The 20,000-nt window shown below is 36.5% G+C and overlaps 1 protein-coding gene across 2 annotated transcripts in view; it reads left to right on the forward strand.

Moving 5' to 3' along the window:
* The window catches only part of LOC135211681 (uncharacterized), a 130,949-nt gene that overhangs the window by 51,543 nt on the left and 59,406 nt on the right, over positions 1 to 20,000 (forward strand). For both annotated transcript variants that reach the window (XM_064244945.1, XM_064244944.1), the window contains exon 2: positions 2,454 to 3,356. In XM_064244945.1, coding sequence (XP_064101015.1) covers positions 2,669 to 3,356 — 688 coding nt within the window. In that variant the 5' untranslated portion in view covers positions 2,454 to 2,668. The remainder of the gene's footprint in view (positions 1 to 2,453; positions 3,357 to 20,000) is intronic.

The following is a 20,000-nucleotide window of genomic DNA, read 5'->3' on the forward strand; positions in this document are numbered from 1 at the left end:
TATATATATATATATATATATATATATATATATATATATATAAAACAGCCATGTTTCCTGGTAATTATGGAACTTTTGTTCCAGTGTACCTGCCACACCTCCTAGTTATAACTTCTAGACCTCTTCGCTCCTTCTCTAGACTTCTGAATTATCTGCCGCTTTCATCAACCTATCGACTTTTGTTCCGTTCGAGGTATGTACCAGCCACCTCAAAATTATCGTATGTCTAATTATTAAAACATTAAGAAAAAGAATTATGTCGTCTGTTTCCCATTCAGCTTTAAATTTGATGCTGGGCACTAATGCGTTCAATTTTGAAAGGAATTCGTTGAAATTGCCCCACCTGTTATCTCAAAATGTTAGAATATCATCTACACATCATCATCCACAGCATATATATATATATATATATATATATATATATAGTATTATATATATATATATATATATATATATATATATAGGATATCATATATATATATATATATATATATATATATTATATATATATATATATATATATATATATATATATATATATGCTGTGGATGATATGTGTAGATGATATTCTAACATTTTGAGATAACAGGTGGGGCAATTTCAACGAATTCCTTTCAAAATTGAACGCATTAGTGCCTAGCATCAAATTTAAAGCTGAATGGGAAACAGACGACATAATTCTTTTTCTTAATGTTTTAATAATTAGACATACGACATATTACAAATTTACCATGTACAGAAAGCCAACATACTCACTTTCATACATTCACTACTTTAGTTACCATGGCATTTCTATCAAGATAGGCATAGCCAGTAATCTCTTCTTAAGAGCCTTACTAATTTGTTTGCCAGATTTTCTGGAAAATAAGATAAAAATCCTACATTTGGACAGGATTAAGATGATGACCCAGATTCTCGGAAATTCAAACCATTTTGCCCTTACCTACCAAATACCCTAGCCAAATCCCTCATTAACGTCTAACAAAAGACAATCCCCAAAGATACAGGATTGTACGAACTCCTATGCCTGGACTATGACCAATCGTACTTCGATTTAACAGGAAAATCGCTTCCCCAGAGATTAATGCAACATAAACTGTCAGCTAGGTATGGACAACAGAGCTCAACCATTTTTAACCATATAAATAAACTGGAATTTGTAACATAATTTATAGCAGCAAATGTCGGTACAAAAGCCAGATGATAGAGTAAGCCTTGATTAAACAATGACTGGTAATGAACATCTCAAAGGGTGCCTGGGATTCAGATATCATAGATCAAATCTTCATTCAACCAACGCTTAAGAGGATTAAAGAAGATTAAAGAGGGGATGACCTAGTAAAGGAGAGAGACAACAGTCTCTGAAATACAGTTCTTACTTTCTATATTTTGGCATTTATTAGATGGAATTCTGTTGTAACAGAACATTTTTACCCATATATACACGAGTTTGCTGGGTTTCTACCGACTTTCATCTTGCAAATACAAGGAACTTTTGTATGGCATAGAAAGTCATAAAATGAAACAAATCACAAATTCCTCATATTCATAGAAATCTATAGGACGGGAAAGACCGATATATAGGCTGCCATTTGCGGACTGAGGAGTGAATACAGACTGCACTGGCACAGTTTCTTAAAAAGTGGGAGCAACTGGCCCGTTAGCATTGATTTTCTTGTGCCACTGATTTCTATACATTTAAGGACTGCAGTTTCATCGATTAGCAAGGGAGGCCTTTTTTTTAATTTATTTTTTTTCAATCCAGAACACAGTTTTAAAGAATATTATTTAAATTCTTTTCAGGATGAAGATGACATATCTTCTTCTATATCTGTATTGTATATTTTCTTATCATATTAGTTCATAATAGAATGATTAGTTTAGTGTCATTCGTAACCTCTACAGCTACGATCTCACCGCAAGAAAAATCCATCCATCCAATATTTTCTTCCTTATTAAACATCTTTTTTTTTGGTTCTTACGCGTATAATATAAGGCTCTTTTACCAAAAGGGATGCAGTAAATGGACACTTAATGAAGTTAGTGGAAAATGATTAGCAATCTTTTCAGATTTTTGAATAATGATTCTAGTATCCTGTATAAATATAATTACCATTTTATTCTTTTCTAGTACTTCTATGGAGACATATAAGTTCAGTTTCATTGTTATTAGATCTAATTTTGGGTATATACTAATTAATATACGTAGGTAGCTAAAATTTCTTTTTCTTTCAAGTTTGTACTGCACAGGTAAAAAGCGGTATTAATTTTTTTTTTACCACGTGAAAACACCTCATCTGATTTTCTTAGAGTAAGAACCATACCGATGAAGATTCAGTATAATTATCTTTTCTTCTTCTGTTATAATATCTTACAATCTGATTTTACTTAAATATGTTTTGGTACATGTAAGGCCTAAAGAAATTAATTTCAAACATTTCTCTCTATTTCAGGAGAGGACAATCTGGAGATTGCAGAGTCCAAGGAAAGAAACCTCAAGTTGTAAACTGTGAACACAGAAAATACAGGAAAATAACTGACTGCGAAATGATGAAACTGTGTGAGTAACAAAACTGAAATTGGGTTTTATGCTTTAGAAGTTGTGCAATATAGTGGTGCCCAGGAGGGCAACAGCGAAAAGAAATAAAAAGTGCAGCTGGCCCAGAATATGGAGACGAGGAATAGCATGCCTTACACCACGCGTGTTCTGACCTTCCGGTCAAAGACCAACAGGCGATGTCGCTGGGCATCCTCTGCATCAGACCCCTCAGGAGATGATGCCGCTTTCACGGACTCGGTGAACGAGAAAAATGATGACCGATTAAGTGACGAGAAAGGAGAGAGTGTCGTATCTTGCGGCTGGCAAAGGGCAGCCAGCACGAGAACCAAACCCTTTGAAGGAACTCTGCGTTTTTGTGAGGGTAAATTAGATGTCAAAATAGAAGTAGCTCGTAGTGAGTCGACCTTTGAAGTTGGTGACGGTCGAATACCCACTTCTCTGGAAAAGGACCAAGATTTTGAAGGCATTTCGGCAGGAGGAGGAGGAGGAGGGGGAGCATTCCCTGCAGCTGAAGGCAACCGGAGGGAGGAGACTTATCCATCAGGGAAACAAACAACACCACTTTTCACACCTTCACTGGCTGAGGTGACATCGGCAAAGAAAGTTTCTTCCGCTACCTCTCAGGATTGCCGCCAGTCTCTTCCATTACGAAGTGAGGAAAAACTTCACCTCCGAAACTCCCAGGGGACTTCAGGTCATCGTTCAGGCTTCGTGTCTGCCAGATGGGCTTTCAAACCGTGGCGCTTTGAGGTCATCTTCTTGAGCTTAACTCTTCTGTGCGTCGTCCCTGTTTCGGGTAAGTTCACCTGCTTCGGTAGCCATCTTATGATTCAGTTTTTAACCTTTCGTTAGTCTGGGCTTTCTGTCTTTCCTGAATTCTGCGAGGATGCCAATAACTTAGCCTGTTAATCTGAAGGCTGATTTTGAAATAGTTTAATTTTAGAACTTAAAGAAATCTTAAAGGCACAGTCTTTTGGTACGGGCTAAGAAATTTCATTATATAAGAAATACCTAGTTCTTAAAACTCATTTTTCAATCTAATGCAAGTGATTATTTCGTTTGCGTGTATTAAGAATGGAATATTCTTCATGTGATTTTCATCACATTTCTAGGTCAATTATATATTTTTTTGTCTTTTCATTAAATTCTTTATAATGTCGTAAAATATTGAGGGCTTAGTTGATTTGTCTTTCCACATTCAATTTCGAATGAGTTCATGAATGCTTGACTTCCTCCAATACATAAACTTTCTATTTCGAGTTTCTTTTTCCCTTCCGTCTCTTTGTGGATTCTCACAGAAATTCCCGGGTCTTGGTTTAGTCAAATTTCCTCTCTCGTCTCTCTCACAATTTCAGTCCAGACTCTCCTAAACCATATGAATATAAACGCGTCGATGGGTCATTGCATTTTAATGCATTATTGTATTATAAAAGGACGAGATGAAAAGATTTTTCGAAAAGTCTTCCTTGCTCGTAAAATGAAATTAGGTAATGGCTTCAGGGCAGAGATTCTGTAGAGAAGTATTTAGAAAATATCGAATAGGACAACAAAAAATACATCATTTATTTATAATAAATGCTGATAAGTTCATACAAAAGGCATAATGGGAATCGCAAACTTTTATTAGAAAAATACTGATGTACAAAGATTTGGCTCCAGACAATGAAAATTCCAGCGATTTTCATATGGCGCAAAATTCCCGCGCTGCTCCATAGCGCTTTTTGTTTTTTTCTTTTTCGGTTAAATTAAATTACTAAAACAATTCCAACGGAGAAAGAAAGCAATGCAAACTCTCGCATGTAAATTGTTCCAGCGAAATGTTAGGTAGAGTACACGCGGACCTCGGCTTCCCGAATACTGCCTAGTAAAAAAAAAAAGTAGAGAAATTTTATGCTTTTCAAGTGGTAAAACTATTTATTACAATTAAACTTTGTTATGGAATTTGATTACCTGCAATAAATAATAAGTATACGAAAAAGAAATGAAAAAAAAGGACTTTTATAATTAAACAAATTTGTATTAATATGGTGAAAATAAGATTTAAACTACATTAAAGGAAGGACTTGGGATCCCGCCATAGTAGAATTTGCTGTAATATTTCTGCGTTTTAAATTGCTCTTGAATTATGATGATGACTCTACACAATGGCTTTGACAGTAATCTGGTATTATACTATAGCAAAGTTCATCTAGCTTTGCAGCTAAGACCCGCCCACTGATTACCACGACCATTCCTTGAAGATGATTGGTTGGCAATCATCTATGGTTCTTTTTATCTTCATTTACTTTGCTATCGTTGTTTTACCGAACTAAAATACGACCTGCTGATTATCAAAAGGAAACGTTATGTTATCCGCTGAAATAAACTAATGATACACATCTCCCTGAAGACAAAAAGGAAAAAATGAGTGAAGTCAGGAGTGTTTCGTAACGCTGCAATGTTGTGTTTCGTAAATGAGGTTCACCTGAATACGGATGTGGCACAGGGAACGTCTGCGTTCGAATCGGTATACTTGAATCACTGGACTATGGTAATTACCGTCTGATATTGTCAAGCGTGTTCACTATTCTAAATTCAAACAAAAAGACTTTCTCAGAGCTATGCAGACTGATATTTCATGTTGATTTCGGGAAATTTTACTAAGTTTTAGCGTTCATAAAATCAGTTTTATTGCGGTTTATAACACATTCAAAAGGATGACAAGCAGTGACTGCATAAAACCAGAATATGCCTAGGTTTAACTTACAGTTACAGTATGATAGGCTATACGAGTCATATTGGATATATGATTTGCTGAAAATTTTTCTCACGGACATTACCTCCTTTCGGAATAACAGGATCAATATAAATGACGTAGACCCATAATGTCCTATGGCTGTTTGTCGGTTTACGCAGCTTATGACGCTTGGATTATAGGCCTATCGTATATCTATCCGTTTTATTGTGGTTCTTGATGTGATCATTCTTGCTTTTGTTGCTGCTGTTATGGTGCTTGTAGTGACTTCGAAAATTTCTCATATGGTAACCTAATATTGCAGGATAAACACAGACTTATTCATAAAATACTGGCGTAAAGAATAATCTGTCTACTCTTGTTCACTAAAATTTAGTAATGAAAAGTAATCGAGATCTTTATGAAAATAGTTTACGCTCGAATATTCTTCTAACAACTTAGAGAGAGAGAGAGAGAGAGAGAGAGAGAGAGAGAGAGAGAGAGAATGCATTGACTCATATATATATCCTTTTGTCCAACAGGGTAATCTACAAGAATGCCCTCAAAATCCAGTGTTTCATGGGCTGCTCGTAGACCGGTTTGGATCATGTTGTACATAACGTTTTCAGTTATCATTTATTTTTTCGTATTTCGCTAAGTATCTTATGATGCCTTTCTGCCATAAACTTTATTTTCATAGAAATGCTACAGCAGCCTTATATTTAGTCATCACAGTAATATAATTTGTTATCCCTTTTGTAAATATATTTCCAATATAGCTCACTGAGAGCAGTTTGATAGTTGTGCGTACGGCTGAGACAGTCCTGTGGTTGATCTGTGTATGCCATTGGTTACGTGCCCACAATTTGATCTGTGTATGCCATTGGCTCCGTGCCCACAAGTGTTACTTTTATACTCTGGTATAAGTGGAGTTGCAATTACTATGGCCATCAACGCATGTAGTATATGTACGTATGTGCACTTGCTTATACGTGTACACTCCACTTTAGGCATATGCATTATATATCGCGGAGTTGAAACTAATATTCTAATCAAAAGCTACTCTTCTTCCAAAAGATACGGGTAGAAAACTATTTGTAATAAGAAATTGACGTGTAGGCCTATGCCCTGTCATTGTCTCAAAATATAAGAAATTGACGGGTAGGCCTATGCCACATCATTGTCTCAAAATATAGGAAATTGACGTGTAGAACTATGCCTCAAAATATAAAAATCTGACGTGTAGAACTATGCCCAGTCATTGCCTCAGAATATAAGAAATTGACGTGTAGGCCTATACCTTGTCACTCACTCAAAATATAAGAAATTACGTGTACGTCTATGCCCTGTCATTGCCTCAAAATATAAGAATTTGACGTGTAGTTTTATGTCCTTTCGTAGCCTCAAAATATAAAAATTTGACGTGTAGTTCTATGTCCTTTCGTAGCCTCAAAATATAAAAATTTGACGTGTAGTTCTATGGCCTTTAGTAGCCTCAAAATATAAGAATTTGACGTGTAAAACTATGCCCAGTCATTGCCTCAAAATATAAGAATTTGACTTGTAGGGCTATGCCTGTCATTGCCTGAAAAACAAATGACGAGTAGAACTATGCCCAGTTATTGCCTCAAAATATAGGAAATTGACGTATAGGTCCATGCCTTGTCACTGCCTCAAAATATAAGAAATTGGCGTGTAGACCTATTTTTTCAATGATATTTACATTTTACATGCAGGATTATGATGAATGAATACCTTAATAGCGTAACTGGCTGCATATAGTTATAGTCCCGCAGCCCGGACCATGAGATGCAACGAACGAGATGCCGACTGTAACCCCTACTGGTATTCAGGAGTAGATTTGTAAACTGTGAAACTGACCGTCTGTCGAAAATAAGTGGGTGGCTTACTTAAAAAGCACCACTATTTGCTTGTTAGATTTTGGGTCTACATCCAGTATATAAGATACCAGATGAAAGTAATATATAATATATCTGCAGACTCTCCTGATTATAGAATAACCAGTGACAGACATTCTGGAGGGTAGGTTCCCCCTGACAGACACACTAAAAAGGGGGGATTAATTTAATCTAGATCCAACTTAGGAGATACCAAGTAAAATTTTCACTATAACAGCACTGCACATCCTAGAGTATTGTGGTGGTAATGACAGACATTTTGGGTGGTGGTTACCCCCTGACAGACAGCCCGCAACGAGTGGGGAAGGGGAGACAGGATCTGCATCCAGCATCGGAGATACCAAGTAAAATTAGTACTTCATTAGCACTGCATATCCTAGAGTACTACGGTGGTAATGACAGACATTGTAGTGTACATTTTACTTGGTATCTCCAATGTTGGATGCAGATCCTGTCTCCCTCTCCCTCTCCCCACTCGTTGTGGGGTGTCTGTCAGGGGGTAACCACCCACTAAAATGTCTGTCATTACCTCCACAGTATTCTAGGAGTGCAGTGCTGTTATATAAAAATTTTACTTGGTATCTCCTAAGTGGATCTAGATTAAATTAATCCCCCCTTTTTAGTGTGTCTGTCAGGGGGAACCTTCCTTCCCTCTCCCCACTCGTTGTGGGGTGTCTGTCAGGGGAGAAACCATTCATTAAAATCTCTGGCCTTACCATCACAGCATTTTAGGATATGCAGTGCTATTGTATTACAAATTTTACTTGGTATCTCCAATATAGGATGCAGATCATGTCTCCCCTTCCCCTCCCCAATCTTGTGGGGTGTCTGTCAGGGGGTAACCACCCAGTAAAATGTCTGTCATTACCACCACAGTACTCAAGGATGTGCAGTGCTATTGTGCTATAAATTTCATTTGGTATCTCCAATGTTGGATGCTGATCCTGTCTCCCCCTCCCCACTCGTTGTGGGGTGTCTGTCAGGGGTAACCACCCACTAAAATGTTTGTCATTACCACCGCAGTACTCTAGGATGTGCAGTGCTATTGCAGTGTAAATTTTACTTGATATCTCCTAAGTTGGATCTAGATCTAATTAACACCCTCTTTTGAGTGTGTCTGTCAGGGGAACCCACCTTCCAGAATGTCTGTCACTGGTCTTTCTGTAATCAAGAGAGTCTGCAGATGTATTATATATTACTTTCATCTGGTATCTCATATACTGGATCTAGACCCAAAATCTAACAAGCAATTAGTGGTGCTTGTTAAGTAAGGCATCCATATAAGTATTTTCTGCAGACGGTCTGTTTCACAGTTTACAAGTCTGCTCCTAAATACCAGTAGGAGTTACAGTCAGTATCTCGTTCGTTGCATCTCAATGGTCCAGGCTGCCGCTCTACTATGCTTCATATCAGTTAATTTGGTCCCTGCTGGATCGCTTATGTAGGCCAAAACCAATTAAAAAAAAGCAAGATGTGTGTTTATCTAGGCTGCACATGATAAAAAAAAGATGCATAGACAAAATGACACAAGATTTTCATAATAATATATATGACTTAATATATATTTTATCGAAGATATCAACTGCACATTTCGCAACTCTTCCTCTTTCCCACTGTTATCCCTACATTAAGGGGTCGGTTGCCCTTCACAACGAAACTCAATATTACCAAAAGGAGTCAAACTCATACTGGTAATCATTTGAACTGTTAACTGTGTGATGTCATTCAACGCTCAAGAGCTATCCGATCACTGGTGAGCAGTGAGTAGGCTTAGGTGCAAAGCTAGGTGGACTTTGCCATAGCTGACCAACCCGGCGCTGCCCATGAAAACTCTGAACGCCAACCAATAAACTCTCTCTTTTGCCGAGTCTCCCTAACTCATTCCCTCTTTCTCCTCCCTAACACTCACTCTTCTCTCTCTCTCTCTCTCTCTCTCTCTCTCTCTCCTGTTAAGATAGTTGCTTCAGTTACATTGATCAGCATTTTTTACATTTAATATTTCATGCCTTCTCGCCCCCATATTTCTATTGGGGCTGAACTTGAACTTAAAGAGCATCGGGAGTGTCACTATTGATCTTAGCTACCTCAAAAATGATGGACTAGACACTATTATTTAACGTTTTCGGTTATTTTTACATGTCACTCTTTCCCAAACCCGACCCCTTTGGTGCCAGTGATGTCTTACCCCCACAGCTTTCTTTTCCATATAGTAAGTCATATGTATACCAAGTTTGGTTGAATTTGCTCAATGCCTTTCAGAGTTGTGCTGGAACACACACATACACACACACACACACACAAATGCACACACATACATACATGCATACAGCCATTTTTTATGTATAGATTACGTGTATTGTCAGAAACTCATCTGGCAATTACATGGACTAAATAGAATATTTTACAATGCGGGAAGCCTATATTCTTCGCATTTCACTTATCTCTTTTTCTCAGATTTGGAACACAAAAGAAGACGAGGAGAAGGCCAAAAAACCAAGTTTTTCATCTGATTTGAAACTAACCATATTCCCCAAAGAAAAAAAATGTCTAGCGGTTTCCAACATGTTGATCCTTTGTTTGACAAACTTCATTTCATGTAGGCATCTGAATAATATTGATATTCCATTTTTACCTTCTGCAAGCACTGGTTATTGTATACCATGAAGAAAATGACTTGAGAACCAACCTAAACCATCTTAAGCAGCGAGATTACATTTTAATTACAAAGGCACCGGGACGAACTTCCCAGAGATTTAGTCTCTGCTCAAGAGTGAATCATAAATGAAAGCTGGGTTTTGTTCGCGGAGGAAAAATCATCGCTAACTTACATTTAAATGAAGTAGGCTCCTCCTCGCACGCTCTGGGATTTCCAAGGAGGAAAGAGCAAAGGAAATGATGGAAGGAAAATTTCGTCTTTCGTCGCAAAACTTTGTCTTATACTCGTATTACTTGGGTTTATCTTCCCAAAAGTTGTCGCAGCGTATTGCTGATAACTTCTTCTTTTTTCCTCTCTCTCTCTCTCTCTCTCTCTCTCTCTCTCTCTCTCTCTCTCTCTCTCTCTCACACACACACACACAAATAATTATATGCCAGTTCTTAGTATACGTCCGTTGTGAAAAATGCAAGTATTCAGGAAAAATATATTACCGTATGAAAAGAGTCACTTCACTGTCCTCAAGTGTTCATCTTCTTTAAGTACAAATAATGACTTATTAAAAATGTATTTTAATTTCCGTAGATGCAGTTCCGGCATACGACAAAAACATACATTCGTGAGGGAGGGTATTGACATCAGCAAAAAGCTCCCTAATGAATCCTGAGAACAATGAAAGGGCAGGAGTTTCAGAAAATATGCAGTATATAAATGCTGATGCTAAAACGAAACAAAATGTATAAATGTAGAATGTATTGGTGAATATAAAATAATTATTGGATGCTGATTCTAGTTGACATTATTAATTTGCAGCGTAGCTTCCCTGAGAGAACAACTTATGGATGTATGAATTAAAGGTAACGAGACATTTCAAAATGTCATATTGTTCAGAGAGTTGAAATCAAGGACTTTTGGACAGAATTTTACATGATATATAAATGTACATAAATGATAGCACCCTCACTCACCAAGTGAATAAACCCAGGTTCGAATCATGGCCAGTGAAAACTAGTTGCGTCTTTGATGACCATAATACTGAATAAGATGCCTGGTGTTCGAGACTTGGAGGTGCTTCCAATTTCATTTGTGAATTATACCCACCGATCTTCTGAGTTAACATAATTGCTACTGTTTGCAACATTGTTTATTTAGATCAACTTATTCTTAACTTTAATTCACGATATTCGTCATGGCTGCTCGTATACTCGGTAAATTTTTCTTGATACACGCAGTGCTGACAGGTAGCTTACCATAAAACAATGCTGAAACTTTCACATTTGTTGACTGTCTCTAGTGCCCTTATCAGAAAATATATGCCAAGGACCGGAGGGTTAATATATTCTGATGCCGTCCTCTCGAAGGAGAAAAAGTGGATTACGATTATATATATATATATATATATATATATATATATATATATATATATATATATATATATGTCTTATCACCGTGGTTCATATATACGCATTAAGCCACAAATCTTTCATATTTAATTCACTCTAACTCGGAATTAATATATTTTCATATATGTTAACCGAAGGGGAATTTTTCAATCGATGAGTAATTCGTCGGCTCATAGGCGCGAACTACAGAACCAAGAATTCAGGCGTACAGTGAAGCGCTCTAAACCACACGGCCATCACTGTGCGTCCTGTATTCTTGGTTCTGTGGTTCGCGCCTATGAGCCGATGAATTTCTTATCGACTAAAAGATTCCCCCTCGGTTAACATATATGGAAATATGTTAATTCCGAGGTTGAGTGAATTAGATATTAAAGGACATTTGTAGCTTAATGCATTTGTAGGGTGTAACACGAGTTTATGCAAATATTTCAAGAAATGAAAGAAAAGGTCATACTGAGGAGAAAATGTACTATAGGCAAATGCATTTTAAGGCTTCGTTATTGGTGAGGCGAATTTTTGAAATAACCGGTTTTCCTTGAGGCTGCTCTCGGCCAAAATGGCGTGCATGATGTCAGAGTAGCCAGGGCCCAGGGAGGGGGCTGGGGAGGAGGGTTGATGAAGTGCATTATGCGACTAGATGGCTAGTCTTTTAGTTATGAGTTATTTCTCGCAGGCTTTTGAAAAATATAACATTACAGTCCCTTCAATTAGTAAATTACCTGTTGACAGACTTCACTGTAATCTAATTTTAATAATTAGCTTTGTGTATCACGAAATTAGTGTAAATGTCATGGAATTGTTGAATCAGGAGTCAGGTCTAGGCCTATGATGAATGAGTGATGATGACATGATGGCGAGGGGATGCAGGTAGGAAGGTTACTGCACTTTGAACAACGTCATCTTTTTTACCTCTTTCGATTACTGCATGAATATACGTATTACCTTTTTCAGGAAAGACTGGAGAAAGTGAATTTTCCATAATGTTTCCATTCTTTTTAGTCTGACAGAGACTAAAACATTTTCTGAAGTGTGTTTTTCCCCTCGAGCGATGTATGATTTATACTCTTACTTTTGATGGAGAACGAGAGATTTTCGAAAATACATTTTAAATCTTTGATCGGTGTTAAATGAATAGGCCTATAATTGATGGAGGGGAGATTCCATTCGGCTTGCTTTTCTTTCCCTTATCGGATTCCAGTGAATACCATTGACGGAGAGGGAGAAGATGTCGATGCTATTTGCATTTTCTCCTTTGTTCGATATGTAAAGAATACATTTTATTTGGAAGTATTTTATTCACATCGGTCTAATCGCTAATTTCCTTTTTTTTTATAACAGTGGATTTCATTGTTGCAATACCCATAAATAAACATCATACCTGCATACTCCACATTACTGGAACGGTAAGGCATTGCCTCCAGTTTCTTGTTCACAAAATGAATGAGGAATCTGACACTTGTCAACCAAACACACTCTTGGTGGAAAAGCAAGGCTGTTGAGAGTAACAAGTGAAATGATCAGCTGTATCCCTCCCCGCAGACGTGTGTACTATGACATCCGTGCTTGTCATCTTACTTGGCCATTTCATGGTAATGGTTACTTTAAAATTTCACCTCACCGATAAACGAACCCTTAAAATGCATATGCTTTTAGAACCTTTTCTCCTCAGAATGACCTTTTCTTTAATATCTTGAAATATTTGCATAAACTCGTGTTACACCGTATATATATATGTGTATATATATATATATATTATATATATATATATATATATATATATATATATATATCTATATATATATATATAGTATATATATATATATAGTATATACATATATATATATATATATCTATATATATATATATATATATATATACATATATATATATATGATACTATCTATATATATGTATATATATATAATATATATTATATATAGATACATCTAAATATTTATATATAATATAATCTCTATAATATAATTATATATATATAATATATACCATATATATATAATATATATAGTAATATATATAATAATATATATATATTATATTATATATATATATGCTACCCCCTTCCTCAAAGAGGAGGAAGGAAGTAAGCTTACCTGATCCAGGCATTTTTGGTAGCATAGCCTCAGAGCAGTAAAGGCACAGAAGGTGACATCCGTTTTCTCTCTCTCTCTCTCTCCCAATCACCTAAGGCAATTAAATCAAACTCGTGAACTACAAAAACACATTTATTTAAGAGCAAAGCATTAACTAAATAAATCAAGTTCTTTAACAAAATGATTAACTGAAAAGTTAAATTCAAAACCAAATAACTCAGATAACCCTGGGGATTGGACTAAACCTGTCCACCCCTTTCTCTACAATAACCAACATTAGTTTAGTCATAAAACTAGAAAAGTCATAGCACAGTCTTATAAGTAATACAACGCAATATCAGTTAAGTTCCCATTTCTAGAAAAGATAGGAAAATACATGCACATAAGCAAAAGAAAATAATTTAAAATGACATAAATCAAAGGTCAAATGGAATAGGACATCTTTTAAACAAATATCAAAATACGAAGTCAAGCCACACTTTTGGCTGAAAAAATAAGTATGCTTACCCATGCATCACTAATCGCACTTAATAAGATATACAATCAAAGGAGCCATCTTGACTCTTTGCCGACTTCGTATCGTTCTCCATCTTGGCTAACTTAATCTCTCATTATGTAGGGAAATAGCTGGCACATACGCAAGCACGAATTCACTCACAAGACATTTCCAAATAAATGTCCTCATAGTTTCGTCATAAGTTCATGACGTAATGTACAGATCATAATCAGGCCCAAGAATATGCACAAAACCAGATTCAGAATGCATATCTGCTTCCACTCACGCACAGACACAGGACGTGGTCTATTCTGCTTAGGCAGCAACTTTCGACATCGCGCCTCCCAAAGAAGTTGCGTCAGTATTTCCGAAGCTGAGCTGAGCTTGTCACTTTAGGACCACTGTTTCCACGGAGAGCCAAACTGATGACCTCCACATTTCAAGAATGTCACGGCTCATCGTATCGTCTTAATCAGAAAAAAAGATATTTCAAGAATACAAATCGTATCTCATAATTTATATAGATATATATATATATATGTATATATATATCTATTATTATATATATATATATATATATATGCATGTGTGTGCGTGTGTGTGTGTTTATGCGTTTGTGTGTAGGTAAATGTGCCCTACGTATATATCCAAACGCACAAGGCTCTCACATCTAAGAAATATTATAAGTGAAATGTAGGCCTCACCTATGATTATTTACGTTTTATGTTCCAGAAAACCCAACGACATTATTGCAGATAAACACTGGAGAGCAATACTGGCCAACGGAGAGCGCGAGGTTTATAAATCGTTGGAGTAAATGTCACTAAAACGAAGGAGAGGGAAAGAATTTTCTTGGTGGCTGTGGATCTGCAACGGGAGACGGGAAAACAAGGCCGCGGAGCCACTTGCGAGAGTTTTAGTGCCCGAGACCACTTAAGTGGAAGAGGGAAAGATGCCCGAAAAAGCATTCTATGATACTTCAAAAAATAGCAACGGCTCTGGAGATTCCTTCTGCTGCATTTCAGAATACTTTTACGGAAATGCAGACTTCGTGTTATTAACCCGGGCTGCCTTTAGCGCGCTCACTCCAGGATAATTTAACGTTGCGAACCTTCTCCACGTTAGGGAGCGTTATGTTTGCTAGTTATAGACTGTATATTGCAGTGTGCAGAGCCCTTTTACTTCTGCGGATGGTCCACATTTCTCCCTTACGTTCAAAACGAATCCATTACTGTACAAATAAAAGCCATTATTTTCGGGAAGCCCCGGAGGAAGCATAAAAGACCGGTGCTTACACTCGGCCGTTCTTGTCTCTCCGGTTAATAGAAGATTTAATGACGGCAGTTCCAGGTCGTTTTCTCGTACCTTCGACCTCTATCTCGTTTGTAAATGCCTTTTTAAAGATGAAAAGCCAAAGGTCGTCCAAAGGTCAGGGTGTTCCTGTATTCTCGCTGAACTTCGCCGCTTCCCAACGGGTGACCTATAAGAACGCTGGCGGGTCAAGGCCACAATTATTCTTTAAACAGACTAAATCTCTCGCTTCTTCCCATCATTGATGATCCACTAGAGTATGCATAAGGGATGATTTCCTCTCGTCAATTTAACATTCTGATATTCGTATTCGTCATTGAAAAACTTTACCTCTAGTGGAAGGTTGCATCGCGTAATAAATCTGCTTGTTTCTTTAATGTTAAGGAATTCAATTACTGAAACATACGTACTTGAATAACTGTTCCAAGAATCTGTCTCCTTTAATTCAAGAATCAGCACAATCCAATCCCTTTAAAGGGGTCGTATATTTATTCTATAGCAACGAACGTTACCATCCTTCAGAGAGAGAGAGAGAGAGAGAGAGAGAGACGACACCTCTGCACCATGTTTGCGATATTTTCGTTCGCAATTTTTTTAAAATATACTTAATATTAAATTTATTGGGTAATTCATTATCAACTCCTTTCTGTCTGCATTTGACTCCGACTTGCAACAATCGTACTACAACTTTCAAGGGAATGCGATCAATTAGATCCGCTGCAACAAAGTGTGTTTGCAGTAAGACGCTGGAAGATGGTAGCGCCTTTGTTGTTGGAAATCGATCAGCCGTTGGTAATTAGTAAGAGATCTCTTACCGCATAATTACAACAGTGAACTCATAAAGTTTATATTCTTACTGCTTTTCTTGACCAAAGAATTTTAAACCTATCATGATAAGGGGACTAATTTAGAATGCTAACGTTATCGGGAATCTTCTCATAATTCTGGTTCATTTTCTGCATCAAATGAAGTTGTTTCTTTTACCTTTCTGGTAGAAAGGTATTCAAATACGGCAGATATATATTCATTAGCTTTTGTTCCTATATATTATCAATACTCACACATACTTTATATGTATAATCTAAATATTGTTGAGGAGGTGTACTTCCTACATAAAGATATATAACTGCTCTATATTACAATCAAATTCCCAAGCTGGGACTTTCGAACAGCAAATGTCTCACAGTCTAGGGCACAGTACAGTCAGAGAGAGAGAGAGAGAGAGAGAGAGAGAGAGAGAGAGAGAGAGAGAGAGAGAGAGAGAGAGAGAGAGAGAGAGAGAGAGAGAGAGAGAGAGAGGTATGATTATAAATATAATATATGATGGATACACCTCCACCTGACAAAATAATATTTCTCAGTATTGGTCATGGCGAGAGAAAGTAAACCGATTTCCAATTGAAATGATAAAATCAGAGGCTAGAATCTTTCTGTGTTTTATTAAGAATGTTGAAATACTGTTTCTGCCTTTTGCTGAAGGTTCATGTTTTCTGGTTCACTAAGTCGTCATCCATCGAACGCTTAACCGTCTCAAAAAATTTGTAAGGATTTTTTTTTTCTTGGGGGTGAGGGTGCGAAGCTTCAGACTCGAATACTAAAAGCGCCCTTGAAGTGTTTTTTTTAATCTGAAAAGATAAAAAATTAAGTTTTATCCTTCCTAGATTATACTCAAGACCAACTAAATGATTTCCTTATTTCTGGACTTCTCTCTCGGAGTCGTCTCTTGTCTGGAGGTGTCACTCAGGATCCAGACTGGTCTGACAGCCTGGCGTTCGTCTTCGGGTATCTCCCCTTCTAGAAATATTTTCGTTCAGTTCAGGGTCTGATATTCTTTAATGGATGGCCCAGTTATTGTGGTGCCTATCCAGGTAGATCAGAGATATTATAATTTTGATATCTTCTTTTTCAGCCAGGCTAGTCTACATTTTGGTTGTTATTTGCAGAAAATCTTTCAGGATGAAATAGATAATTTATAGATTCACTTTTAAGTTATTACTTAAACAAAATACACAGTTATCGATTGCTTCGGTGACATGTGGCTTAATGCAAAGCCCTTATTATAATTTCTGAAACTGTCATTCGATGTTGATAACGTAAATTTTTCTAAGTCATTGGACAAACAGCATTTTAGTCTTGCGTTGTATGTCTTTATTCAGGAATATAGTTTTATGCAAGTGATGTAATCCAGCTCATAAGTTGTCCGTAATGCAGTTTACACAACTTCTGGTTAGATCTTAGCATCGAAAAATTCTATCAAAACAGAATACCTAAATACTCTGCACCATTTGCATTACACCTCTTTTTGTATCTAAATGTGTGTAAGCCTATTAAGTGCCCTTCCTAAGAGGAAATTTTGTCAGCAATACCAAATAGTTTTCCTAAATACAACACTTAAAGAAAGACTGAATTTGTACTATTTTTCTTAATTTGTCCATATCAAATACTATTAACGGTACTGCATTTCCATGTATATCGTACGCGTGAGTAGTTGTTATGTAACTGTCGAGACAAATAGAAACAGTTGACTGATTAACAGAGAAACTTCAAAACAACATAAAAAATACGTCCTTAATCAACGTCCAAAGTTTTCAACTAGAATCTCATTAGCATTACTCTCACCCCTTTCCTCATACCAACAGGTACGAGGTGAGGGCTCCTCTTCTCCTTTGCATTTCTCCCCATATGTATAGAGAGCTTGAAAACAGTTTTAACAACACATTTTCATATCATTAACTGGCTTTTGTACTTTCTAATATAATATTTCCCTTTTGCTGATAAGATTTTCTGTAAAATAATTCGATTTCATTAGCAATATACAGAAAATTTTCCCGTTTCTAATAACCTTTAAAGTAAAATCTCCTGGTTCTGAGGACCTTTAACGTAAAACGTGCCTGTCTCTCACGTTCCAATAGCTTCCCTAAGTAATTATGAAACTCCTCTGGCTTGATTTTCCGTTTTCTACTTTTCGTTGTCACTTCCTCTTTCGTTCTTAATTACTCAATGAATGATGTTTGGTTTCCCGTCGTTCTCTGCTCGTGTTTACTTTCATATATATATATATATATATATATATATATATATATATATATATATATATATATATATATATGTGTGTGTGTGTGTGTGTGTGTATGTATTATATATATATATATATATATATATATATATATATGTATATATAAAATATAATATATATATATATATATATATATATATATATATATATATATATATATATATATATATATATATATATATATATATATATATAAACGAATGTTCGTATGTTTGCATGTGACTGTATGAGACTTTGCATGTTAGTTTGTATGTTTGCACGCTATATAAATCCAAACCATTAGACCGATCTAGACAATTTTTCCACGTGGTCATGACTTGACGCAACATAAATAACGGGGTAGGGTTCAAACTCGTACCCCTTCCACATCCCCTTCCCCATCCCATTTCCCTTTGTAACTAATGTGGCAACCACTAGGCCGATCTAGAAAAAATTTGGCACATGGCCACCATTTGATCAACATAGGTAATAGGGTAGGTTTCAAATCCATATCTCCCTCCCCTTCCCCTTCCCTTTGTATCTTATGGGGTAAATAAACTCTACAGGTTTATTATTCCTCCTTTCATGTACGCGATATCATAGAAATATATTACAACAAAATAATTTTCTTTCCTGTGATTAATAATTCTCTATCAAGATTTGAGTTTAGGTTTAGTGTGGGATGTGTCTGGGTTTAGTCGGGGTGTGCTTAGGTTTAGTGGGGGTGTCTCGGTTAAGGGGAATGGGAATGGGACAATCACCCTAGTACTGTCTTGACCAAATGGACAGTCAGAGCAGTAATCTTTGAATAAAAAGGAAAGAGAGTGAAGTATTACCTGGATCAATGGAACAGTCACCTCAATAATGTCAACTGGATAAAAGGGAGAGTTAGCACAGTAATACCTGGATAAATGGGCATCCGCCAAAGTAATATCTAGATAAATGGGAGAGTCAGCACAGTAATACCTGAATAAAAGGACAGCTAGAACAGTGATGTCTGGATAAAATGGACAATAACCACAGTAATTAGTTGGGATAAACTCTATCGCGAGAGCGTATATAATGTTCTCAGAGGTCCACAATAATAACAAATATTGCCAGTTCGTGTATAATCTAAAAACCCTTTACTAATTATACACGAACTCGCAACATTTTTTTATTATTGTGGACCTCCTAGAACAACCACAGTAATATCTAGATAAAAGGGACAGGCAGCACAATTATACAGAATAAATGGGAAAGTCACCACCATAATACCTGCCTAAAAGGGACAGTTACTATAGTAATGTCTGGATAAAAGGGATAGCCAGTGCTATAATAAAAGGGACAGTCAGTACAGTAATACCTGGATAAATGGGAAAGTCAGACGAGTAATACTTGGATAAAAGGGACGGTAATCACAATAACATCTGGGTAAATGGGACAATAGCCACAGGAATAACTGGATAAAAGGAACAGTCACCTCAGTAATACCTGAATAAAAGTGACAGTCAGTATAAATGGGACAGTTAGTACAATCATACCTGGATAAATGGACATAGGTCAACTATCAGGATGCATTTCAGATACTCAAATGAAAAAGTTAGTTGAAAATCTAATATCTGCTATCGATTTAAAGGTCTACAACATTACGGACAAACGTATTCTGTTAGAAGGAAAAGTCAAATATTTTAGTATTCTGTATCATGGTCGAAAAGCACTGTTAAGTCATGGATGGATTTTTCCATTTTGTACAACATGGCTTTGACATCCCGTTACTGGTAACGAGACCTTGGCACA

Source organism: Macrobrachium nipponense, chromosome 4 (assembly GCF_015104395.2).
Source record: "Macrobrachium nipponense isolate FS-2020 chromosome 4, ASM1510439v2, whole genome shotgun sequence".
NCBI lineage: Eukaryota > Metazoa > Arthropoda > Malacostraca > Decapoda > Palaemonidae > Macrobrachium > Macrobrachium nipponense.